At 45.5% G+C, this 20,256-nt stretch overlaps 1 protein-coding gene across 2 annotated transcripts in view; it reads right to left on the bottom strand.

Moving 5' to 3' along the window:
• SCARA5 (scavenger receptor class A member 5) overlaps positions 1-20,256 on the bottom strand; it is a gene marked incomplete at its 5' end in the record, with an annotated part of 117,842 nt that overhangs the window by 85,436 nt on the left and 12,150 nt on the right. For both annotated transcript variants that reach the window (XM_080797598.1, XM_080797597.1), the window contains one exon: positions 6,692-6,820. In XM_080797598.1, coding sequence (XP_080653724.1) covers positions 6,692-6,820 — 129 coding nt within the window. The remainder of the gene's footprint in view (positions 1-6,691; positions 6,821-20,256) is intronic.

Genomic DNA, 20,256 nt, shown 5'->3' with positions numbered 1-20,256 from the left:
GAGCTGGCTGGCTCCCTCTCCCCCACCCCACCCAAGGAGATGCAGTGCTGGAAACCCTACCCTGTTTTTTGGCATGCTGAGCCCTGCACTGTCACGGCAAGTCCAGGATCCCTCAGACTCTAGGAAGCTCTAGGCTTCCCCTGTGGGTTTACTAGAAGTGGGTGGGCTATGGGTGCACACCCTCCCACCACACCAAGCACACCAAGCTCTCTTTATAGACAAAACCAGTGGGCATTCAGTCTAAACAAGCACACTTCTAACCCTGGGCAGTTCAGACAACAAAATTCCTCTGACTGTCTAATAATGATGGTAATAACAATATTGTTAAATAGCAACACTAATAATGATGATATCTAATGTTACTTAGTACTTTCCATGTGCCGGGCACTAAGAGTTTTCATGCATAAATTAATTTAATCTTTACAACAACCCTATGGGGTAGGTATACTATTGTCATCCCATTTGATAGATGAGAAAACTGAGGATTTGAGAGGTTAAATTTTTTGCTCTAAGATTCAGTCAGTGGCACAGGCCGGATGTGAACCCAGAAATTTCCCCTCAAAGCCTATATCCTATAGCTATTCACTTAGAATGTTTAAAAGACCCATGGAGCCCACTGTTTTTCAGATGATGGCTTGTATCTCATTTGTGGATCACGACATGAATGCAAGGGTTGTCAGTATTTTTTTAAAAATGAAGAGTATAGAATAGACTAGAAAATCATCAGCATTCATCACAGATTTAGGGTTAGTTGGATTATGGGTGGGATGTGTGAACTAGTTGTGATGTAAAATTTATTAACGTAGGTCATGGTCAAAAAGTCTGGGAAACACTGACCTAGTCCAACCTGCTCACTTTACAGTTAAGTGTACTAAGGTTCAGACAGTGATTTTTCCCAAGATTACAGAGTGTTAATGGGTGAGCTGGGACTAAACCCAAGTTTTTTCTGACTCTCAGTTTCCACTATCAAGCTTAATTGACTGCAAAGAAAACCAGGAAAAAAAAAAACCAAGAGTAATAATACCCATAGTAGTGGTAGTACTCCCACTATAATAACAACAGTACTCCTTCTAGTGTGCCTACTGGGTGCCAGGAGCCACTTTTCAAAGTGCTTTTGATATGTTAACTTATTTCAGTCTCATAAAACCCAATGAAGCAGGCATAATTATTTTCCCCATTTTCAGATGATGAAAGTCAATTAGAGAAAGATCAAGTAACTTGGTCAACGTCTCATAGTTCGTAACAGAGAAGAGGTAATTCAAACCCACCCAGGTTGTCTTCAAAGTCCACGGCGTTACCCAGTATATGGTACTGTGTGAGGCTGCCTGTCTTCCTGTTCTCCCTAAATGCTATAATGCCAGCACAGTATACACTGTGATTATGTGTAATGATACAATTAATTACGTACTTCTTCCACCAGTCCCATGTCCTTGAGTGGTGATCCTGTATTTACCATGCCATTTAAATACTTGACTAAAACTGAAATAATCCTATTTCCCCCCAACAAATAAGATCTCCTCCAAGGTTCCATGTCTCTGTTATTCATTCATTCATTCATTCACTCATTCATTTATCATTTGCATTTTTATTTATTTTTTTTAAAGATTTATTTATTTATTTATATATTTGACAGACAGAGATCACAAGTAGGCAGAGAGGCAGGCAGAGAGAGAGAGAGGGGGAAGCAGGCTCCCTGCTGAGCAGAGAACCTGATGTAGGGCTCGATCCCAGGACCCTGGGATCATGACCTGAGCTGAAAGTAGAGGCTTTAACCCACTGAGCCACCCAGGCACCCCTCATTTGCATTTTTAAAAACATCATGCACTTGCAGAATTGAAGAGAGTAGGCAGAATTTTTTTCAAAAATTGTGATAACGTCCTTCTTTGTTCCAAAAAGGATAACAGCAGTTTACAAGGATACAGAAAATACAGTAAGATAATAGATGTGAACAAGATAAAGAAGGACGGGTGTGAGATGCTAAATAGAGGTAGGAACGAGACTAACAGAAAAATGCTTTCTGGAAAGTCTATACAGTAGCTGCAGGAGGACCACAGATCTGTCTCCAGGTTTTCATTTTAATTACCTTCAAATTCATACATCTTGTAGTAGGGTGACAGAGCTCACTCTTGGTTTGCATTAATTGAAAGCAACTTTAATTACTTTCAGATTCACAGTCTCCTTAAGGTGAAAACAAACTAATTCCTCAAGGCAAGCATACCTCCTTCTGAAACTAAGACAGAAAATAATTTTCGCATGTGTTGATGTTGTGTAATGGAATGAACAACGTCCTCAACAGCACCCCTACGATAAGCACAGAGGAGAATTTCATGGCACCATTTCCAACAAGTGGTCCCAATAAAGTCCAAGGGCATCACACTCTCAATTCCAAGATGCATAATGAAATCAGTAATCAGCCATATAAATGGATATGGGCTCTGAGCACACTGTTCTCTGATTTCAGAGTCAAAGACCTGTTTGGAATGAGGTGATCAAAAAAAGGGGTGTTCAGTTCAAATGACATTTGGATCACTTGGTGTTCAGCTGTCTCCAGCCACTCTATCCCTTGGGTGTCAGACCCTCCCCCCTTTACATAAGCAGATGTTCCTCTGGCAAATAGAATTAGCTACATCATACTGTCCTAACGTGTATGTGTGCTTATGATTTTAAACCCTCCCAGAGTAGAAATCACATCTCATTATCCTTTTCATTCCCATGCTATGGACTGAATGTTTGTGTCCTCCCAAATTCATGTGTTGAAACCCTAACCTGCAATACCTATCCTAACCCATTTCACAGGAACTCTCCCTGTTCTAGTTCTGTAGTCTACGTTGCCATAAAACTCCAGCTTCCCGAGAAATCAGAGACCGAGATGTTTGCACTTCCCCTTTCTGCTATTACATTTTTACAGCAGGAACTGCAATTCCTTAGTAGTGTCATGACAGGAGCAAGGTGGAAGACGTTGTTCTTCATGACCACCCTTTGTCACCATGGTGATGTCCCTGAATAGTCATGAATAACAGTGAACCTCCTCTAACACTTTCACTCCATCACATCTTCCCTAAAGTGCTGGACCAAGGACCTCATAACCCCATGACCATCCATTCTCAACTCTCTTGTCCATGAACATAAGCCTGATGGTCAATATTGTCCCAAACTGAATGTGGAACACAAAAAAAACATAATAGGGAACCATCAGTCCAGGTCATAAGCAATGACTTGAAGAGATAGAAAGTCTTATAGGAATTTCAGGGTGGGACTGACGCAGCCTCCTTGAGAGATGTTGGAAGGCTGTGTGCATAAAACCTGGCGATATTATGGGAACGTCAGGAAAGTTCCTAAGAGGATGCTGGTCAGGAACAGATAGGTAGATGGTGGGTAGAAAGTCCAATTGAGAAAATAGTTTGGGTGAAAATAATTTAAATCCAGATGGCTGGATCAGACAGGGGAAGCAAGGCCGATGCATAAATAGGAGGTATAGTATTTACCTTCTATTTCAAATACTTGGATGAAGAGATGAACTGGGACAAGTCTCCTGTGAGGTTTTATAAAAGTAATGTTGTTCTGTAGTTAGGTTATAATTTCGCAATATTGAAACATGGTAAGAGCAAGCATTTGTCCCCCTGTCATTTTTTACCAGTTCTTCAGACACGGCACTTGGTTGCAGTGGATGATTTTGTCATCCAGTTGTAGGATGTATGATCTCTGTGTCAACAAGGAGGCCTTCAAGTCTGAGAGTGGTTCAGACAGAGATCCTCCTGTGTCAGTCAGTCTGGGCTACTAAAACAAAACACCAGGTGGCTTAAACAATAGACATTTATCAGTCACAGTTGTGGAGACCGGGAAAGTCTAAGATCAAGGTGTGAGCTGATTTGGTTTTTGGTAAGGACTGTTTTCCTAGCTTGCATATGGCTCCTTTCTTCTGTGTCCTCACTTGGGAGATCTTTCTCTCTCTCTGTCTCCTTTCCCTTTCCACCTTCCTCTCCCATCTCTTCTTATAAGGGTACTAATTTATCATGAGGCCTCCGCTCTCATGACCTAATAACCTCTCAAAGGCCCACCTGCAAATACCATCACATTGAAGGATAAGACTTCAACATATAAATTTGGGGGCGGGGACACAATTCAGTCCTTAGCACCTCTTGTGCAAGGCGACCTCAGCAGGGCAATCAAGAACATGTTCTGCCCAAGATGGGGAAGCAGCCACAGCAGAACCAATGGAAGGCCAGGCAAGCTCTGGTTGACACTGAATCATGGATCTCCCCATGGTCTTGCTATTTTCATAAAAGGAGCACCACTGGAGGTTTTGAATCAGGGTAATCTGAAGAAATTTCCTACCTAAGGTCAGGCAGGACCTCCTTAAAGAACCCTAGACTTGTCCACCACATTCCTAAGTCCCCTCTGTGGGGGAGAGGGCTCTGGTGACTATATTTTTCATTGGCTACCCTCACCGAACCCCTCCCAGGGGCCCACATGATTTTCTAGACAAGAACCTGGGGAAGGAACAGTGCCCATGATACAGAGCCAAGAGATAAAGTATGATGCTCTGTTTCATCAGATTAGTTCAAATCTACCCCAAACTGTCACGCCACATAGGAAATCCGGTACCCAGAAACTTCAGGCTCAAAGGTAATCATAATGATCAATATCCTCCTCAGGTTTCCACACAGAATAGCTAATGAGGTGTGGCAACATTTTGGTTAGATTGGAAAACCATGTTCTACCCGCCCTTCTGAAACTTCCAGGATGTCATCATAAATCCCATTCAACCTTCGAGTTGACTAAGCCAGGAGGAAAGTCTTTCTGCATCATGCCAGGCAGCACTACTTGTTAGGAACTCTCCTCTGTTTTGAATGGGAATCTGTGTCCTTACAATATCACCCATTTGTCTACTTCTACCCTCTGAGGCCACACAGAACATGCCTGCTCTTTTCCATATGGCAACCCTCCAGGCACTAGACGAGAACCTTCCTTCCCTGGCAGGTCTCCTCTTCCCAAGAGATGATGCCTTCCAGGCCTTCCAGGCTCCAGAGACCTGCCCCAGGCTCCCCATTTGTCTGGCTTTCTCTTCTAGACCCTCTTCTGTCACCTAAAAGTTCCTATTCAGCAGAGGGATTGTAATACCATAGCCTAGCTTTCCTGTTGGGCTGAAACAGTTTCCAAAAATTCTGGAAATTTGTTATGGTTGTGGCTGCCAAGACCACAAAACCCAGATCCCAATCACCCACTGAGCAGCCCAAGAACATGTTCAAATCATCCTCTGGCTGGATATTAGCCCTGGGTCCTTGAGATGAATCATGAGTTTCTCTCAATGTTGCTGTTGGCCGCCCCCCCTCCACCCCCAGGTCAATGGGTGGTGGGACACACGACACGCCTAATGATGCCCTTTGCCCTGAGTGTAGAATCCCGAAGGTGAGGGCAGCATTGAACATCCCATCACAGGGCCCAGCTGACTATGCTCACTTGACAGGAAGTGAGACAAGACCGGTGAGGTCCAGGGCATCTGCCTCATGATGTCCAGCGAAGGGTCATCTGCAAGTGCTTAACCTCCAGATCCCTGTCCTAGAGTTAACTCAAGGACCCCACCCTCAACAGTCGAAGTCATCTCAGCCTGGCCAGCAGCCTTGCTCTGACTAACCCCACTCCGTGCAACACCCACACTTGCACCGCACGTGCCTCCTGTAGATGACCACAGCTTTGCTGTGTCAAAATACGGTCCCCATCATCATCCCTATTACATTCTACCTTAGAACAGGGCTCTATCTATGTTCCTTTGCTTTGTTTCCCAACTGGGAGCCCGCAGAAAGAAGCCCATGGGTCTCATTTGGCTGTGTCTCCACTCCTAGCATGGAACCTGACACAAAGCAGGCATCCATGTAGGACAGGTGAGGGTGAAATAAATGATCCCTTGGCTTTACTTTATCAACACCTACATACCTCCATTGAGAAAGGTGGGTGGGAGTTAGGAGAGACTACCACAACCTCTCTCTGTTACACCATCTATAGCACGGTGGGGTAACCTGTGAGTGGTGAGCTGGGAGGCTCAAAACATGGGGGTCCTCCATTCGATCGCTTTCTAAGTCCATGAGCTCTGCATTGTCTTGGCCATAGAATGTGCTCCCAATTCCAGCATATGACCAGCCTGTCTTGCAGATGGAAACCAGGGAGAAGAACCCAACTGGCCTGGGGCAAACCCATCCCACTCCCAGTAATTGCAAAAGGTGTATTATGACAGCAGGTGTATTATGACTCTGATTAGCCTCAGCAGCAAAATGTCTCATGACTGTTTTCATCATCCCCAGGAAAAGGGGCTTAGCCTGCTCTGTGCAAACCACGGCACAGTGCTCCACGGAGGACCAGTGTGAAGGACAAGTCACCTGGTGACGTGGGAAAAGTCAGAAGCCACTGGGAACAGATAGGTCTCTGCTCCTGGACTCAGGATTTCCCAAGATCACATAGTCCCTGCCAACTCCTACTCCCACATGAAACGGGCAATGCTGCTAAGAGTTGCGCTGGTCTGAAATACCAGCCAGTGTCCTTCTTTGTGGTTTCCATGGTGACAGGCGCAGTGTTCGGGCTTATGACTAGGGAAATGCAGAGCAGAGGCTCCAGCTCTCAGGCTCCCACCTGTTCTTGCTCCCTGCATACCTCCTGCTGCATCCTTAAAGGCCAGACCAGGAAAGGGTGCCCTTACCTGCTAAGATGAAGATGCCCACGAGAATCAGGAAGACCAGAAGGTAGAGCCCGAGGACAGCATGCTTCAGGGCTGACAGGGAGCCCAGCTGGGTGCAGCAGCCTCCTGTTCGTCGCTTGTGGCATGGGCCTAGACAATAAAGGTAAGAAGAGACGAAAATAAAACATTTGAACACCCCACAGTGTTTTTTTTCTTTTGGTCTCATCTCTCCTGATGCATGGAGATGCTCACACAGAACCTCTCATACACCTGCACATCTGTAATGCAGCTGTAACGATGGGGAACTTTCCAGAACATGACAAGCTTTTGAGCTTTTGGCTCTCCTCCCACCCTCTGCATTCATAAACAAGCCAGACAGGCATGCCCACAGCTCATGCGCCCAACAAACCCACTCTCCTGGAGCCAGTAAAAGCAGGAGAAAAAGCTCAGATAGGCTGCAATACATGTCCTTTACAGAAGCATCACTGTCCCATGGAACCCAGAGAATATGGAGGAAATTTACAACAGGGGTTGCAAACTTTAACTTCTACAGGGGCCAGAAAGGGAGGGAAATGAGCAAAGAGGGTCACGTTGGCCTGGGGAACCTGACAGCTCACACCCAGTGTGGTAGAGGTTGTGATGGAGGGGTAAGGGCCAGGTGTTACCGGACAGAATTTTCAAGACAAGCCAGAAGGAATTTTGCGAAATTGCCCTATTTTCAAAGTGCTGACAACTAAAATAATAATAATGCAAAAGACGAAAAACTTACAAAACACTAGGGAATGTAAACAAAACATGCTTACATGCCAGATCTGACCACCCGTTAGCAACCACAGGTTTAGATTAACAGGAAGTCATAGTAACTTCATTCCGTGAAGCTACATGAGGCTCATCAGCTTCTGGCCAATACGAAACGGCAAAAAATATCAGTGCTCTACAGGACCTCGTGGATCTGTTAGTCCAACCCCTTCAGTTTACAGATGGACCCCTCCTTCGAGGCACGCTTCTCAGATGGCCAGGGCAGACGCCGGGAAGTCACTAACTTCCATCTGCTTCATCAATGGACTGTGGAAAGAAGAGAGGTTGTCTTGCCCTGACTCCCAGCAGGGCAGGCAGGAATTGGTAGAGGGCATTTTTTCCAAAACGTGCATGCCTCTATTATGCTTATTCTCCCTCTCCTGGGATGGACAACGTTGCTAACTAACTGGAGTGTGCTAGACGTGGAGGAAGATGTGGGAGGAGAAAAAAGTCAAAATAATTGATATTATGAAATGTTTATTTATTTTAAAATTTTTTTCAAAGATTTATTTATCTGAGAGAGTGAGAAAGTAAGAGCACAAGGGAAGATGGGGGAGGGAGAAGCAGACTCCCTGCTGAGCAGGGAGCCGGATGTGGGACTCAATCCCAGGACCTTGGGATCATGACCTGAGCCCAAGGCAGATGCTTAACCAACTGAGCCACCCAGGTGCCCCTCCGAAATGTTTTTAAAGATGTAATGATGTTTGTAATTCCTTGGCAACTTGGAGTTTGCCAGTGAGATGCTTCAAGGGCTATTCATTACCTTTCGGGTACCATGACCACCTCTGGGGCCTTTGGGAGGTTTGGTTACCGGGAGTGAGAGCATAGGTGACCACACTCGTGTCCTGGCTCCCCAGAGGCAGTGTTGAGTGAAGAACATTTTCCCACGCATTTACTCCATTTCACTAAAAATACTGCTGCTCAAACAGCTAAGCAGAACAATTACATAATAATTCCATAAAACGTCATGTACAATTTAGAGCAAGTTGTCAAAGAAATACAAAGTCAAACACCATTCTCATCACCCCTTAACTGTTAGCAAATTTTGAAAAGTTAACCTGCTTTTCCACTAAGACTCAAGAAGAGTACATCTTTTTAACGTCCCCTAAGTCTCCTTTTCCAGAATGTTCTATCCCTTTTACACAACAGACTCTATAAGCTGTTTTGCTCCTGAATCTGAAGGGTTTTTGTTGCATTTTGCCTTTTGTTATTGTTGTTCTCATGAGAACTGATGGGTCCCTGGTTGCAACTTATTAGAGATGAGGTGGTTTTCCTAGAGAGTCAGAACAGGAGGCACAGCATTGGATACTACACAAATACAAGTTCTTGCTATCCTGACAACTGTCCCAGCCCTCTTGTTCTACTCCCCGATTCCTCTTTAGATGATGCCAGTGGCTGCCTAACTGCTGCGAAGGCTCAGAAGATTCCTGTGCTGAAATGCCATTATCCTGACGTTTATCCCAAACCAATCTTGGGCTCTTCCTTCATTGCCTTTGTTGGGGCAAATTGCAATGATCTAGTTCTATTTTTTCCCATCAAGAAAGAAAGGTCCCCTTCCCCTTTATCTGAGGCTTCTGTTTAATAGCCAGCACTCACTGGTGACAGGTCCCTTCATCAACTAATGCACAACACAGGCCTCCCCTTTTTAGAGAGCATCATTTTTTTAGCAAGACTCAACTTTGTACATTAAACAAAATCTGCCTTCAGTATAACATATAAGAATTTCAAACGGAGGGATGCCTGGGTGGCTCAGTTGGTTGGACGACTGCCTTCAGCTCAGGTCATGATCCCGGAGTCTTGGGATCGAGTACCGCATTGAGCTCCCAGCTCCATGGGGAGTCTGCTTTCCCTCTGACCTTCTCCTCGCTCATGCTCTCTCTCAAATAAATAAATAAAATCTTAAAAAAAAAAAAAAAAAGAATTTCAAACAGAGGTTTTCCACAAATGCATTAGACAAGCAGAACGTGAATGATTCTGGCAAGTTAGCTAGAGAATGTGATTGTAAGGGGAAAAAAAAAAGATGATTCAGGGGAAAGACAAGTTACTAAGTCTGCTTAAAACACATTTACTGACTTTTTAAAGTAATGTGGCAGCAGCATGTTAGCTGGGTAAACCATTTAAATTATTTAGGCTTATTGGAAGATTAAAAACACTCCAAAATGATACAGTCAGTAAAACCAAGGCAAAAAATATGTTCACTTATTTGTAAAAAAAAAAAAAAGAAAGAAAGAAAGAAAAGAAAAATGTAAAAACATGGAGGACAATTACATGCATATTATTTTTTTTTATTTTAAAGATTTTTATTTATTTATTTGACAGACAGAGATCACAAGTAGGCAGAGAGACAGGCAGAGAGAGAGGAAGGAAAGCAGGCTCCCCACTGAGCAGAGAGCCCGACGTGGGGCTCGATCCCAGGACTCTGGGATCATGACCTGAGCTGAAGGCAGAGGCTTTAACCCACTGAGCCACCCAGGTGCCCCTTACATGCATATTATTAAGTGAAAGAAGCCAACCTGAAAAGGCTACATGCTTTATGATTCTACATGACATTCTGGAAAAGGCAGGGTCTAAAGGGAAGATGAATAGGAGGAGAAGACAGGATTTTGAGGGTAGTGAAACTACTCCATATTATACAATAATGATGGATACATACCATTGTATGTTTGTCTAAACCCATTGAATACATAACACCAAGGGTGAATCCTAACATAGACTATGAGGACTTTCGGTGATAGAGATGGGTCAATGTAAGTTCACCAGTTCTAGCAAATGGACCATGCTGCTGGGGGATGTTGAGAGAGGCTGTGTATGTGTGGAGGCAGGGAGTATATGGGAATGCTCTGTACTTTCCACTTAATTTTGCTGTAAACCTAAAACCACTCTGAAAAATAAAGTCCATTTAAAAAACAAAAGTGTTGACATGGATTCTTGAGGTAAAAACTTTCACAGGCATTTACTGACCACCCACTATGAATTGTCCTACTGTGGTAGCCAGCCTTCAAGATGGCTCTCGTTGAACCCTATCCCTTAAGTAGTCTCCTTAGCACTGCACCAGGATTTGGTTGGTGTGACCCACAGAAGTGATAGTATGTCACTTCTGAGATTGCACAAAAGACACAGCGGCTTCTCCTTACTCACTTTCTCTCTCTTGGAACATCCTTTCAGGGGAAAGCCGGAACTATGTCATGAACACCCAGTGAAGGGATTACTTGGTAAGGAACTGAGACCCATGTGGGTAAGCCTGGGAGCAGACCCACCAGCCAAATCAAGCCTTTGATAACCACACTCTGACCAAGATCTTGCCAGCAGTCTCATGAGAGACCACGGACCAGAACCAAGCTAAGCTGCTCCCAGATTCCTGCCAGATTATATGTAAACACATATATATGTAAACATATAATTTGGATCTGAAAAAGTAGACAAAATCTGGGCTTTCCTTGCAAACCCATGGCTTCCTCAGAAACTGGGAAGATAATAAATCTTTGTTGTTTTAAGCTGCTAAGTTCTGGGGTAACTTGTTATGCAGCAACAGATAGCTAATACACTTCTGACAGACACATAAAAGGGAAAGATGACAAGCTGCATGAGGGAGAGACAGTGTCACCCTGTTCACCTCCATCTTCCCAGTTCCTAGCCCAGGGCCCAGCACGTAGCAGGCATTTAAAATATTTGTTGAATGAGAAATTAAAATATGGCCTCCGCCTTTCAGAGGCTCACATCTGAGGGGAAGAAGGCATGTCAACAGGCATCGGTTACACAGGTGTGAACGAAGCTGGTGTGGAATAGAGGGATGGCACAAGTCCAGTATTGCACAGCAGAGACAGTGACTCATTCTGTGTGGGGTTCCCAGATTGTGCATGACGAAGGCAGCCACTCAGCAGGGCTGAGAAGGACAGGCCTTTCTAGATGAGTTAGAATCCACTATCTTCCCCATCAGCGTCATCGTCTGATTTACAGCTATTATAAATTTGAAAACTGTGACTTTAAGAAGGAAACTTTCTTCCTCCATGTGAGAACAGTTATGAGCAAAGTGGCAGGCAAAGCTGTTAGTTATTAAAGATAGCTGTTGTTTGCCGACATGGTCACACACAAGACCAGATTGAGGGAGAAAATGGCACACACACAAAACAAACAAACAAAAAACTCTGCCAAGATCTAGGGGAATCAAGAGAAAGGTTTTTCCATCTTGTAGGAGCCTCCTGAAGAGAGCCTGGCTTCGCAGGAGATCAGAAAACCAAGGGGGCTTGGGGAGGGCAAAGCCAGTGGCTCCAAGGAAACAAGTAGAAACCAAAAAATAAATGCACAGTGACTTGCAGAGCAGGCCCCTGAGTGCCGGGCTGGAAGATGTTGTTTATCTCAGCATGGGGCCTATGGCTTCCTGATCAGCTGGAAGCAGATCGATGGTTTCCCCACCTCCAGACATTCTGTCTGCATGTTGCCTGCGCAATTTTGCAACAGTCCAGTATCTCTGGGCTGGTTTTTGGGGTTTTTTTTTTTTGAGCTTTCACTTATTTGTGAAGGACACTTTGTATCATTGTCAGTGGACAATTAGTATCTTCCTATGACACATTAAAATAAATCCCCTAGCTATTGAAAAAAACAAATTTATACCTGCATATCATTTAAAGTCCTCTTGAGTATGACTGTACTGTATATAGCCACATTCTGAGAAACACCCACTTCTGTAAGAGTAATTAAATCACAGTACAACAGGCAAACTGCAAGACGAAATTGGTTTCATTTATAGAGGAGAATTCTTTTATAGAGAAGCAAAGCCAAACTTTTTAGATGTTCAAGATTAAGAATATTCTAGGGGCCCCCTTGGTGGCTCAGTTGGTTAAGCGGCTGACTTGATTTCGGCTCAGGTCGAGATCTCAGTGTCCTGGGTTTGAGACCCACACTGGGCTCCTAGCTCAGCATGGAGTCCGCTTGAGGATTCTCCCTCTCCCTCTGCCCTCCTCCCCGCTTGCACTATTTCTCTCTCTCTCTCAAATAAATACATCTAAAAAAAAAAAATACTCTAGAAGGTAGAACATTAGGGATTAGGTGCCACTGAAAGAATGATGTCAGAACCTTGCCCACATCGCTAGCACTAACCTCATTATTCACAATTGTCTATTTACACCTATTCGCCAACGTGTCTAAAAGGTCCTCTGGGGGCAAGGTGGGTCTCATTGACTGCTCTCTACCCCTCAACCAGCACACAGTTGGACCATAATAAGGTTCTTTGCAGGAATGAAGACATGTGTAAACCATTTATTTTTGCTGCAAAGGTCCTGTCTTACATTTGTCTTATGTGAATAGTTGATACATTTCTGATGGCTGTGAAAACACATTTTTGAGCAAAAATTTGTTCTTAAAATTAAGTTAAACAAAATCTTGGCTTTCCTTGTACACCCACGGCATCAGATTGCCACGTAGAGCCCATGTAGGTAAACTGTGGGAGCAATTCATTAGGGCTGAACTGACGCTAATCCTGGCTGAGTAGGGCAATCGTGCATGGAACTTCTTAGCCATCCTGGGGCCTGAGCCCCACCCCTGCATCTTCTGATTCTGATTCCAGATGAAATCACACATCTATGGCACAGAGATACACAGTTTGGGAGTAAGGCATTTGTCATATCAAAAGAGAATGTGAAGACACATTCTTGGAAAATCCATGAAAGCCTCACTATTGTAAGAGCTTAGTTTAGATTTTTAATTTTGATTCCTTTTTAATAAGATACATTCAAATGCAGTTCTCTCAAACAGCTTTATTATGCCCAGGTTAAAATTGTGAAGGTTCCTTTTAATCATGGCAACGAGAGTCTCCCTGCCTCCCTGACCCTGCAAAAAGTTTGGGCTAAAGTACTGTGTGCTAAGGGTGGGGAGGGGCATGGGAGCAAGGGTTAAGGGACAAAAAAGGAAAATTTATCTCTAAGCCACTCATCCCCAGACTGCTGAGTTGAGAAGGAGATGGTCCCTGGTGTCAGGGACACACTGTGGTGGGAGCCTTGGCAATTCTGATTTCCCGTTTCTTCATACACTTGCGGGGGAAAGCGTGAGTTTGGGGCCCTGTAGAGGTGGGTTCAAAGCCTGCCTCTGTCTTGTGTTAACTGTGAGACACGGGAAAACATTCTGAGCTATCCCTATCATCAGTTTAGCCTTTCCTTGAAAAAAATAGGTTTTCAATTTCTTAATCATAAGTTTAGTGCGTTTGAGGAGTTACCTGTTTGAATTTATTTTCCTCCCATTTAAAAAAAATACAAATTGATAAAAGTGAGTATTTACTTCATTCCAAAGAACTGGGTTCCAAACAACATAGAAAACAGGATGCAAGTGATTCAGCGGTCACCTACTTCAGTTTTACCAACAACAAACACTCAGTCACTTTCCTTTTGTTCTCTTTGGTCCCACAGTTCATAAACAGTAGGTGGAAATAAGGATTGATTGCTGGGAGGGACCTCGGGGCTCATCTCATCCAAGGATCTTGTTAAAACCACCCAAGGCTGACTTCATCATCCTCACTCTGATTACTCACCACTCACACTGTTCATTGTACTCAGCAGCCCTAAATAACCTCTGTCTTTGAAGCTGCTGTCCCTTTTCTGGCTTGAATGTGCACACTCTTTGCTTTCCCTCGGTAAAGGGAAGAGGAGGGTGTGAGGCAGAGACACCACGGGGGACAGCCATGCACCAGCCCTCGAACCTGACCTAAGTCTGGGAGGGTCCTGAACCACCAGCTGTTATCCAGAGAACACCAGTCACCTGTGCCTGGTGGCCCCACAGATCTGAGTCCTCGAGGCAGATAAGAGTGGCAGGCAAAGGTGACCACGGTCTTCTGCGTGATCAGATGAGTCTGAGACATTCACATCCATTTCTAGGAAACGGAGCCTCGTGGAGGGCAGGATGGCCAGAGCTAATTCAGTTTAGATGTTCTGATGATCTAGGACAGTTTCTTCTCATATTTCTAGAGATATCTTGCAATTTTGTAATGTCCCTATAGTATTTGTTATTATTCTCAGTCCCTATATATTTCCCAAGTTACTCTGCATAAAAATTCTTGAAAACAAGGGCTTGTGTGCTTATTTTCAGTAGGAGGAAAGTGGGAGGAGGAAGGGACTCTGGCTGGGGTGCCTGTTATTTTGCAGTTGGGCTGAGGAATGGAGAGAGAAAGCCAGGTGGGAGGGGAGATGAGGGCAGTCAAGGTGAGCTGGCGGGTTTCAGGGACCCAGGAGGAAGGGAGGGGCCATGGAGTCCCCAGGAAGCAGCAGTGGGTCCTGGGTCAGTAGAAGATGCCCCACTCTTGCCCACCATGGCAGGGCATGGATTAGAAGAAATGCTGTCAGTGTAGTCACTCAAACAGCGGGCTTAGGGTTCTGCCTAAATTCAGGCCAAAAGACACTCCTACAGAGTGGCCCTGGGTCCCTCTCGAAAAGATTCCCAATTCTTCTCCTGGCCCCTTGTCAGAGGAAATAAGTCATCTGATGATGTGTTTGCAGTGTGGAAGCCAGGGCTCAGCTCTGTTCAGTTGTAAGTCCCTGCTCTTCCCTGGTCGCTGGAGGAACCTCCCTCCCATCGCCTGGTCACCTCGGTCTGGTGAATGGGTCTAGCCTCAGGGCAGGAATGGATACATTTAACAACCCCTGTGTCATTCCCCCAGTGTCCCCAGTTGAGTTGGGAGGGCCATCTGGGTATCTGGTTTGGAAGAGGAAGGCTAAGATCCCAATGCATGTCACCTGCACGGGACCGAGCAGGAAGTGTCCCTGAAACCTACAGGCTCAGCAGCCTCCAGCTCGGAAAACAGAGCTGGCTGAGCCGCCAAAGGGGTTCAGTGGATCGGAGCGAAGATGATGGACCTTGGATCCACTCACACTTTGTCACCTGCTAAGGTCTGGAACCAGCAACGGTTATCATCATAGAGCTTTGTTGGGAAACTGGCCAATTATGTACAGGTAATAATGTGAACAGTCATTCCATAAATCAACTCACAAAAATATAGATTCGTGAAGGGTCAGCTCCCGGAGAGCAGCGTCTATGACTCATTTCTGTATCCCACAGGTCCTGGCCTATAGAGCAGGAGCTCAGTTAACATCTATTGGCTGTTTGTGGTTAAATGACACTCATCAACTAAATGCAGATTTACTGGGTACACCAAACCATTATTTGGGCCTTTGTAATAACCATGTTTTCTAGTTTCTGTATTTGGTACTTAAACATCCTGGGGCCTTGCTGACTGCGGAGACTGCCCCTCCCAGGGATGGCCCAAATAAAGACATTCACCTGCCGGCAAGCCCTTCCTGTGGCATGGGGTGACCACCAGACAACAGCCCATATGACCGACCACTACCTCCTTTACCACTTCCTCCCTCCAGACCACTGAGCACCTGCCCTTTCAGCCCAGAGCCGGGTACCAGACAACCAGGGACAGCTGTAGGTCGCAGAGTCCACCAAAATGATTCAAGCTGTTGCATCCCAAGCTCACTCACACTGTCTCACCCACCCAAGCCCTTCCGTGGCATGGGGTGGTGTGAGCAACAAACTATCTTTTTTTTTTTTTAATATTTATTTCTTTTTAATTTTTTTAAAGAGACAGAGAGAGAGCAAGTGGGTGGGGAGAGGCAGAGGGAGAGGGAGAAAGAATCTTAACCAGACTCTGCTCAGCTCAGAGCCTGCTGCAGGGCTCCATCTCACAACCCTGAGACCATGACCTGAGCTGAAATCAAAAGTCAGATGCTTGGGGGGTGCCTGGGTGGCTCAGTGGGTTAAAGCCTCTGCCTTCGGCTCAGGTCATGATCCCAGGTCCTGGGATCGAGCCCCGCATCGGACTCTCTGCTCCACAGGGAGCCTGCTTCCTCCTTTCTCTGCCTGCCTCTCTGCCTACTTGTGATCTTTGTCTGTTGAATAAATACATAAAATCTTAAAAAAAAAAATAAAAAGTCAGATGCTTAACTGACTGAGCCACTCAGGAGCCTCACAAGCCATCTTTTCAATGGCAGTCCTCCCCTGACCTGTTGGCCTCACCATATGCCTACATTTATTTTATTTATTTATTACATTATTTATTATATTTATTATATTATTATTATATAATGCCTACATTATTTATTTATTTATTTATTATTTATTATATTATATTTATTTATTATAATAATGCCTACATTTTATTTTATTTAAGATTTTGTTTGTTTAGGGACGCCTGGGTGGCTCAGTTGGTTAAGCAGCTGCCTTCGGCTCAGGTCATGATCCCGGCGTCCTGGGATCGAGTCCCACATCGGGCTCCTTGCTCCGCAGGGAGCCTGCTTCTCCCTCTGCCACTCTGTCTGCCTGTGCTCACTCTCTCTCTCTCTCTCTCTCTGACAAATAAATAAATAAAATCTTTAAAAAAAAAAAGAAGTAAAAAAAAAAAGATTTTGTTTGTTTATTTGACACAGAGAGAGAGTGCAAGTAGACAGAGCAGGATAGAGAAGGAGAGGGAGAAGCAGGCTCCCCACTGAGCAGAGAGCCCAATGCAGGGTTCGATCCCAGGACTCCGGGATCATGACCTGAGCTGAAGGCAGACACCTAACTGACTAAGCCATCCAGGCTCCCCAAACCCTACATTTTAAAATTGCTTTGGAACCTCCAACAATGGGACACAACAGAATAACATCTTCCATCCCCCAAACACCTATTCTGGGCTGAGCGCTTAGATAACATTTAATTCTAAGCACAACACTTACGGAGGCAAGTATTATTACTTTTGTCTTATAGATGATACAGCTAAGCCTCAGAGAAGTTAGATAATTTACCCAAAGTGGCAGGGCTGGGATGTTTTGGCCTTGTTGAAAGGAGATGTGAGGTCCAGGGCTGGGGTCCTGGTGCACATAATGGGGAAGTTAGGGGAAGGAGCCTAAGGACAGTTTATTCATTCATTCAGCAACCATTTCTTGAGCAAGAGGTAGTGGCTAAGACTGCTGATTCCCGGACTCCACCTGCATGGACCAGTTAGTCCGGCCATGGAAAGGGAAGCTCTGTTTCCCTCAGCTAGCCCGTGCTAGACCAATGACAAGTGCATGCAGGAGAATGTGGAGAGAATCAGGAGAACCCCATGGCTGTCTCCCTTATCTCAGCTTTACCCCAACACAGGACCTGCAGCCAGGGAGCTCGCGGTAGGACTGATCCCCTAACCACTCGAGTCACCTTGGTACCCAAGTGCTGTTCCATCTCTGGGTTTCCTTCGCTGATGGAATTTTGCCCCTCAAAAAAGGGCATGTCACCTCCTAGAATCAAGGATCCAAACTAGCTACAAACAGAACGTTGGAACTTTAAAAACTTCTCTATAAATAGAGTCGTGAGAACAACCATTTATTCCTGACCATAAAACAGAACTCCTTTACCAGGAGGACCATCTGCAGAGGGCAGGGAAAGGGCACACTCAACAAGCCAAAGTCCCAGGGGCAGCCCTGGGCATCTGCAAGGCAGGTGGGCAGGCTCTTCTCATGTCCACATCTTCTCACGTCCATGTCCACATCCACATCTTCTCATGTCCACATCCATCCACTGGCAAGACCACGCTTTTCTTATCTCTATCCATCAACACCCTTCAGGGACCCCTAATATAAGCCTAAATGTTAGAAGCAACTCCCCCTGGACACCCTGGAAATGTTTAACATACTTTAGACGTTGCATTTACATCTTAATCGATATCCTTAGGTCAGAGCTGCGGGGTCATCATAACTCTGGAATGAAGAAATGAATTCCCACACTTGGCAGAGTGTATGGAAGTCAAACGGTACTGGAGAACCCAAACGCCAAAATACAACTCACCAGGCAAGTGGGACAAGGTCAAGTTCACTTTCACTTATGGACAAACCATGAGATCATCTTCAAACAAAGAAACTTTTTAAGAGCAAATTGTGCTCTATTAATCACTATGCAGAAAGAGCGGGCATACACTCTGGAAAACAGCATGGAGATTCCTCAAAAAGTTGAATATAGAGCTACCCTATGACCCAGCAATCGCACTACTGGGTATTTACCCTAAAGATACAAATGTAGGGATCCGAGGGGGCATGTGCACCTGAATGTTTATAGCAGCAATGTCCACAATAGCCAAACTGTGGAAAGAACCTAGATGTCCATCAACAGATGAATGGATAAAGAAGATATTTTTCTCTCTCTCTCTCTCTCTCTCTCTCACACACACACACACACACACACACACACACACAAGAATACTATGCAGCCATCAAAACCCCCAAAATCTTGTCATTTGCAATGACGTGGGTGGAGCTATTATGCTAAGTGGAATAAATCAACCAGAGAAAGACAATTATCATATGATCTCTCTGATACAAGGGATTTGAGAGGCAGGGCAGGGGGTCATAGGGGGTAGGGAGGGTAAAAATGAAACAAGATGGGACTGGGGGAGGGAGACAAACTGTAAGAGACTCTTGATCTCGGGAATCAAACCGAAGGTTACTGAGGGTGGCGGGTAGGGATAGGGTGGTTGGGTGATGGACACTGGGGAGGGTATGTGCTATGGTGAGTGCTGTGAATTGTATAAGACTGATGATTCACAGACCTGTACCCTGAAGCAAATCATACATTATATGTTAAGAAAAAAAAGAGGGGGGAAGAGCGGGCATAAACCAAGACCGTTCGTGCAAACTGGGGTGTATGGCCCTCATCAGGAAAGCTTGTCCTCAGTTTCCTTTGCCCTTAGTAACTCTCTTCAGTCTGCCCCTGCTGAGCCGATGGCTGCCATCTATCCCCTTTGGGTCTCTAGTATGTTCTTTTCCTAGTCCCTCCTCCATCAGTTAGATTCCCTGTGCCCCCCAAGGTGACAGGTGGATGATAGAGACTAGCCCACACCCAGGTGTCGGGAGAGGCCAGCAGCCAGCCGCCTTCCTGCATCCTCCTCTCTTAACCGCAATTTCTAAAGACAAGGCTTCTGCGTGGGCACTCGGAACATCTTGGATTTCTTGACTTGAATGGATCTCAAGCCAGAAAGCAGGAAGTGGGAAGGCCAAGGAGCACAGAGGCTTCGGGACACTGTGCGGAGGCTGGGATCATCACACGCCCCCTCCCTCACCCCACCCCCGCAGCAGCTCTGTGAGCCTCAATTAACCAGCAACCACGTCTGCAGGGCTGGGCCCCGTCCTCACAGCTGTGTTTATATCTTCCAAACCCCACGGCGGAATCTGCATATGGCAGTTAGACTCCAGGCCAGATGTCCCACAAGGTAGTAAGGGCAGGGGCGCTGGGGAGGGCAAGGCACTTCTCTGACCTGAGAGGTTCGTGTGTGCCTTGAGGTTTGTGTCCCAGACTTCCCTCTGAAGCCATTTAAGACCCTGTCCCTGTGCTCTCGTCCAGGCCTATTTGCACTTTATCTATTTCCTGCCAACGTCACCTCTTGGAATAATTCATTCCATCTGTCTCCTGCATTGCTGCCATTTATTCCCACGGCCCCACCCTGGCTTTGTCATCCCCCAGAATGTCTCCACCTCTGAAACCTTAAACTCCAAGAACCCACGCTCCTAGCCCTCACTGCCACCAGCAGTGATCCTACAGGGGCCCCAAGTCCCGGCACGGGAGGGAAGAGTTGAGCTGCACAGAGGGTGGGGTTTAAGGACCAGACAGCCTGGCATATTTAAATCTAGGCTCCACCTCTGACTGGCTGGGTGACCTTGGGCAGTTGACCTCATCTAAGACTTCACCTTCTCATCCACAAACTGGGAATAATAATATGTACTGAGGTTGAACGGAGACAATATACTGAGTCCCCGAGCACAGGGCCTGCCTGTGCCACATGCCCACCCAGAGGG

This window comes from Martes martes (assembly GCF_963455335.1).
Source record: "Martes martes genome assembly, chromosome: 2".
Taxonomy (NCBI): domain Eukaryota; kingdom Metazoa; phylum Chordata; class Mammalia; order Carnivora; family Mustelidae; genus Martes; species Martes martes.
This window is presented reverse-complemented; position numbering and strand designations above follow the sequence as displayed.